General features: G+C 35.3%; 1 protein-coding gene across 1 annotated transcript; it reads left to right on the plus strand.

Moving 5' to 3' along the window:
• Nucleotides 1–5,660: 5,660 nt before the first annotated feature.
• On the plus strand, nucleotides 5,661–6,562 carry LOC111997759 (borneol dehydrogenase, mitochondrial; the record flags this gene model as incomplete). Its single annotated transcript, XM_065775592.1, has 1 exon — nucleotides 5,661–6,562. A coding segment is annotated over one exon (786 nt), but the record flags the coding sequence as incomplete, so codon positions are not given.
• Between the last annotated feature and the right edge of the window lie 495 nt (nucleotides 6,563–7,057).

A 7,057-nucleotide genomic window follows, 5' to 3' on the forward strand; every position in this document is an offset into this window, starting at 1 on the left:
AACAAGAAAAGAGAAGAAGAGAAAATGATTTTGACAATATGAGATATAAGAAAAAAGAGTGTTTCCCCACCCCCCAAAGAAAAAACCCACTAGCCCTACACGTAACTTTGTTACAGAGGGGAAGAAAGAGCCTTACAAGAAGGAACTAAAATTCTACTGCCTAGGAGGAGTTGGGAGAGATACCAACTTTCCAGTCGCAGAGAAACTATCTCATTGCTTTTATTCTTTTTAATTGTGGTGATTAATGGGCTAAAATGTATTGACTCAGATATTGGGCTAGATACGTGTGCAAGCGGGAGGTGAAGAGTGGAGGTATTTAATATCCAGCAATTAATATTGTAACACCCACTACATCAGAATAATGGACTTAATTACTCAGAATAAATTGGGTAGTAATTTTGTGAGGCCCATTGAGCCTATAAATAGACTCATTCAGACTCAATCCAAGTTACTGAAATTACAATACACACAAAGAAAAAATTAGAGAGATTCTTGGCAAGGAAGGGTGTTCTTTCTAGTGGAGCTTTGGGCTTGAACACTTTGTGTAGAGGTTGTTCTAGCCATACAATACTTGTTGGGCTGTTGTATCCTGGGGGAGACAAGTCAGAGAAGGTCTGTACCGGTTACGAAGTTTAGCCAACCAAGGACTTGAATCTCCTTAAAGAGAGCGAGTGTCGCGCCTCAGTCCAAATAGTGTTGTGTAATTTCTCTTTACGTTAATAATATTCAGAAGTATTTTTAGTTTCTCTTTGTGTTATTTCTATTACCATTGTATTTGCACCAATAGATTGTAATTATTGTCTTCATCATAACTTGTAAGAATGAATGAGTAACTAGTTCTAGTAAGCTTTGTTATAGGGCTAACACACTACCATTTCATCTTTGGGAGAATGGGGTTTAAGCTGAAATATCAAATAGCCGGAGTCTCAAGACTGCGCTATAATATTCCGCCATAGTTGTATTAAATAATGAGATTGTTGTCAAGTTGGCAGTCATAAGGCTTTTGATATCAAACCTAAGGGCCTCAAGCAGCCCATTAGGGAACAAATTTGAGAAGATCCATCGAAACGATTGGGATTTTAAAGCCCATTAGGGACGTTCATTTGCAGATTGCAGACTCATTTATTGTAAGAATAATGCTAAAGACAAATTATTTTACAAACTGTTTATGTGGTGAGTGATTAGTGGTAAATGAAAAAAAAAATGATATTAATGGTGGGCTTTTAGATGAAAACCAATAAGAGGTTGATCATATCAACATTTTGTAAAAATGTTGTATAATAGTCTGTGACTGTAGCATTACTCTTATCGAAATAGATGGAATTTTAAATGTGCTTTCCAGTCTCACATTATCAATTATTTACCTTATCTTTTTAATAGATTCAATAGAATTTTAATTTATTATGTCTGTTCACTTATGACTGTCCTCTACCATTTATCCCTCAACCCACTCTTCGCAACTTAATTTTTATATTAAGTTTTTTTTTTTTTTTTTTTATTTTTTTTTTTTTACAAGGAAAGTTATTGAAAATATGTTTTTATACATCGATAGTTGAGAGTGAAGGATCTTAATCTAAATGTTTCTATTAGAAATTGAGATGCCTACCAATTAAACTAAATCTTATTGAAATATTAGATAAAATTAACAATGAGTTGCATCGCACATCGTGCAGGAATTCAGTTAGTTAAAATAAAAAGATATTCCAGTTAAAAAAATATTGGAAGTAAGCCACACCCTTTTGAATTTGAGGACGAAAATTTTGCAGCCCTATCTTAAAGGCCACGTATGTGATTACGTTAAGAGAGAGAAAAAAAAAATCTTACATGGCTAATAAGGCTATTCTATAAGGGGCTTGCTTTTAAATTTTAAGTAGAGATTATGTTTTCAAGTGATAGTTGAATCTCAAAAACTCAAAAAAAGAAGAAGTGATAGTTGAGGACAAAGAACGAGGCTTTTTGTGATTGTTGATACCATCGTTTGTAAACCGATGGATTGCATAGGTGAAAAAATTTAATCTATGGATAAAAGAAAAAAAAAATACAATATATATCTATGAAAAGAATCTAAAAGACTGAACTTTGAAGTCATCAGTTGTATTTGGAGATTCAAATAATTTTTTTATGCTCTAGGTTTAATGATTAATCTAAAAGTTTATTTTGATAATGATTAAGCTAAAAGTTTATTTTGAATTTCTATGAGACATGTTGTTTTAAGACTTTTGGACTATATAACTTGGTCATTGGATGATTTATTTGAATGATGTGTTTATTTATTTATATATTTTCTAACTTTATGTTATATATATGATGTAATTTTTTTATTGTTATAATTTATTAATTTACCTAAAGGGAGTATTTTTATTTTTATTTAGTCGCTTTTTATAATTATAAAATATATTATTTAATTAATTTTTTTGACACGTATTATTTAATTAATTTTTTTTACATGTAGTATTTAATTAATTAAAAATCTACCATTCAACTAATGAACCACCGGTTAAACTAATGAACTAGTGAACAAATTCTTCAGTCGGGTTAATTTTTAGTTCAGTTTTGATAATTATCGTTTGTATTGAATAACAAGTTGCGGGTATGTCATGTCTTAAATTTTTTTCCTTTTTAAACTAAAAAAAAAAAAAAAAAAAAAAAAAAAACCTCAAAGATACAAAAAAAAAAAATATATATATATATACACACACACATATGAAAAAATAATGATTAGTTCAAAATGAAACTACAGTACATAATAAAAGAAAGTAACAAAAGTTTCAGTAGACATAAGAGCATTCACATTTGGACTGCCAAATGGTTAGAATTGCAAAAAAATTTGCAATACTGCAATAGTACCAATGTAAATTTACAATGGTACTGTAGCAACGTTGTAAAATATATATATATATATATATTATTCTCACCTACAAAAGCCTCTCTCTCTCTCTCTCTCTCTCTCTCTCTCTCTCTAGAACATTTTGTCTTCTCTTCTCTGCTCTCTCCTCTCCTTAAACCCAAAACTCCATTTTTCTCAAACCCAAAACCCCGTGTGGTGGTGGTAGCAGCAGAGGTAGGCGTGAGTCCTTCAATACGACGACATCTTCCCTGTGGCGACGGTGTGGGTTGTGTGGCAGTCGTGGCGGAGTGGGTCTAAGTCGATGGTCTGTGGTGGCGGAGTGGGTTTGTGGTGTGGGTTGATCTATGATGTGGCACGGTGGTGGCAGAGGATGTGGGTATTCGGGGGTAGTGGGTAGTGGGATTTTGATTTGTGTGGAAGTGTGTTTTGGGTTTGGGTTTTAGATTTGTTGTGATTTACTTGGTTCATTTGGGTTTTGCTCAACAATTGTGTGTGTGTGTTTTCCAATGCGGGTCGTGGTGGGTGGGGAGTGGTGGGTCTGTGGTGGGTGAGGCGTGGGGAGTCGTGGTGGGTCTAAGGCATGGTGGTTGTGGGGCTATGCATGGATTAACTCACACCCTTATCTTTACTACCACTTCTTTTGGGCCAGCCCTTATTATTGCTCTTATTACCTCACCCATTACCACAACCAACCTTAAAACATATCTTTGATCCCTTAAAACCCGGTGGAGATATTTCCTAACCCTGTTTCCCCATTAAGTTATGATTGAGGGTGACTGTATCCTCATCCATGACTACCACCTCAATCAAGTTAGAGACAATCTCGCTATTATCTGGCATGCAATCAGTTGGAGTTGCTTTTGAATTTGAAAAATCTAAATCAGTTTGGATAGCATGATCAATTTTCGTAATCAACTCCTCAAAATCTGGATTATGCTTCTTCATAGTCAAGATTGCACTCTCATCAACCGTAACACCACCATTTGCCGAAGCACCGTCAAAGCTACCACCTTCATGTAAACTACCCAACTACATTAAAGACGTACTCCCACTCCCACTTCCAATTGTCGGATTACCTTGCTCATTTACCTTCCATAGTGAAGAAACCTGATACCCCTGATCAACTTGGACATCATCATCCCGCCGCCTCAAGCTACTTCTTACTTTGTTTGCATTACCATAGTTTCTAAAATACCCCACCTTCAACCCCTCCCCTTAAGGAAGACCTCCCTGTTTTCGATCCCTTTAAACAGAGCAATCCCTGTGACCAATCCAACCACATTGATAACAGAGCCTAACTAAACATTCGTACTTGAAACCAATATAAACCTTATCTCCTTCAAGGCTGGCGACAACTCCTCCTTAACGTAATGGTTTATCCAACGGCAACTCCACCCTTACTCTGATAAAGTGAGCTTGGTCAAACGAAAATGCCTTTAAATCAATTTCCAATACTTCTCCCAAACCACTGCCAATATCCCTACCCACCTCCTCTAATAACAAATCGAAACGTAAACCCCACACTTGAACCCACATTGGCATTGAAGTGAATCTAACAGAAGTAGTTGTCAAACCAAGAACTAAACCCAGAAATCTACCCATAGCCACTGCAACCAAAAATTAAAACAAAATCAAATGCACCACAATTTTTTTCTCAATCTTTTCCATCCCGTTGACAATTTTGTTTGAATTGATAGGCTTGAAAATGTTCTTATAAAGAGGAAGAATGTCCTTAAGCCAAAATGGTGAAATTACATATGTGGCTTACAGAAACTTAAAGGAGTAAATATCAAGTAGGCAAAATGCCAACTTCTATACCATAAGTAGACAATTTAAATTTTAGTCAAATCATAGTTAAGTAAATTGAAATTTGCCCCAAACTTAAAAAATGCAATTTACATTTTAGCCAAAAATCAATTAAAACAAAAAACCAAATAAAATACCATTGGGCCCATCCATTACTTTGGGTCCATAATCTTCCAAATCCTAACATCAAAAATCTGTAACAAATAACCAAACCCAACGCACGTCAACTCCCATGTCTCTCTCTCTCTCTCTCTCTAGTAATTTTCTTTATTTCTCTCTCCTATGGTTTCTGCTCTGTCCTCTAAGAGATTTCGACATATGGTGTAGCATCTATTTCCGCAACCCTAAAATCTCTCTTCCCATCGCTCTGTCGCTGCTGCTTAGCTTTTGTCACTTTCCAGAGAATATTCTTGGGTTTTATGGTGATCCCTTCTCATTCTCTCCACTATGGTGACTATTTGTCAAAAGTGTGGTGACAGAGTCTTCTATGTGGCATTGATCTACTGTGACAGATGTTCGGTTTATGCTCAACATCGGTATGATTTATTTGCAGTGTGTCTATGTGTGCTGGCTTGCATTTTTGGCCATGTGTGTGCGTTCATGAGTATTCTACCTAACTTGCTGTGGGTCCAGGGTAAATACTAAATTGTATGACATCTCAGCTACATTACAAGAGAGATAACAAAGCAAAATGGTGAAATGTATTTAGGTTTCATTTTCATTTTTCCAACACATATTCTTTCTCCTTCGACCATGGGAAGTTTCTCATTACTCTCGGCTGCAGCAAGAAGGTATGAAATTTTTTTTTAGCCATCTTGCCTGAATATGTTTAATTTGTTAAAGAACAATACTCTATGAAAAAAAATCCTCTCTCTCCCGGTAAATACTTTTTCTATTTGTTTTGTTGGACACTGCATCCATTAACCATGGACTGTAGCAAATATTTTGTGCAATTATGCCATCTAAAATATGCTGAATAATAAAAGTGAGAGATAATATCTTGTAAAAATGTGACAAGCTTGGAGGAAAAGTGGCACTAATCACTGGTGGGTCTAGCGGCATTGGTGAGTCCACTGCAAGACTCTTCTCTAAACATAGAGCAGAAGTTGTAATTGCTGACATCCAAGATGAATTGGGTCACTCTGTATGCGAAGAACTAAATCCTCAATCTACATCCTTTGTCCATTGTGATGTTACTAAAGAAACAGATGTAGAAAATGCAGTTAACCATGCTGTTTCCAAGTATGGTAAGTTAGACATTATGTACAACAATGCTGGTATATTTGGGGTACCCAAACCCAACATCCTTGACAACACCAAGGCTGAATTTGAGCAAGTGGTTAGTGTCAACCTTGTAGGTGCTTTCCTTGGCACCAAACATGCAGCCCGTGTGATGATTCCGGCTAAAAAAGGTAGTATAATCAATACCGCTAGTGTATGTTCAACCATAGGAGGAGCTGCAACTCATGGCTCCACAAGCTCAAAACATGGTCTGGTTGGATTAATGAGAAATACAGCAGTGGAGCTTGGAAAGTTTGGAATTCGTGTAAATTGTGTGTCACCTTATTTTGCTGCTACACCTATGGCAAAGGAATTATTTAAGCCAGATGATGATGGAGTTTATCGTGTTTATTCCAACCTCAAGGGTGAAGTTCTCCAGCCAGAGGATATGGCCAAGGCTGCTCTTTATTTCGGAAGTGATGAGTCAAAATATGTGAGTGGACATAATATTGTCATAGATGGAGGCTTCACTATTGTAAATCCAGGCTTTTGTATTTTTGCACAGTCTTAATAAATAAAAGGAAAATTATTAGTTTACAGTGAGTTATCAATGTAAGATTTACATTGTATATTTTTATGCAAATGTGGACAATATTGTACACTTTTTACAAATATGTACAATGTAAACCAATAATTCTCCTCAATAAAATGGAGAGTCTAAATAATTTTAGAGGCTCTTTTCTTTTTGTATTGCTATGGGGTCCAAGTGGAATGAACATTTGTGGGACTTTGTAAAATTTTTGTTGTATTGTTGGTGCTTGTAGCATGGCTCTAAATCTATATCTACATATTACTAAAAGTTGAAGCGTAGCATTTATTGTTACTACGCTCCAGTTGAGCCACATCAGCGTCCACCTCATTATCTTTTTCTTTCCAATTTTCCTATAATTGTTTTTAACATTTACTTTTTATTTTATTTTAATATTTGCATTTTTTTAAACCTTTCTTCATCCTTGTCTTTTTATCTCCCCACTACCCTCTACATAAATATTATTATTCCTCTTTTCATCTCCCCACTACCCTCTACATAAATATTATTATTCTTATTTCTCTTCATCTTCCTTTATTTTGTCTTTTCTTATTCACACTCTCTTACTATAAATTGGTAACTATCTATTCCAT

Source organism: Quercus suber, unplaced genomic scaffold (genome assembly GCF_002906115.3).
Source record: "Quercus suber isolate HL8 unplaced genomic scaffold, Cork oak 2.0 scaffold_115, whole genome shotgun sequence".
NCBI lineage: Eukaryota > Viridiplantae > Streptophyta > Magnoliopsida > Fagales > Fagaceae > Quercus > Quercus suber.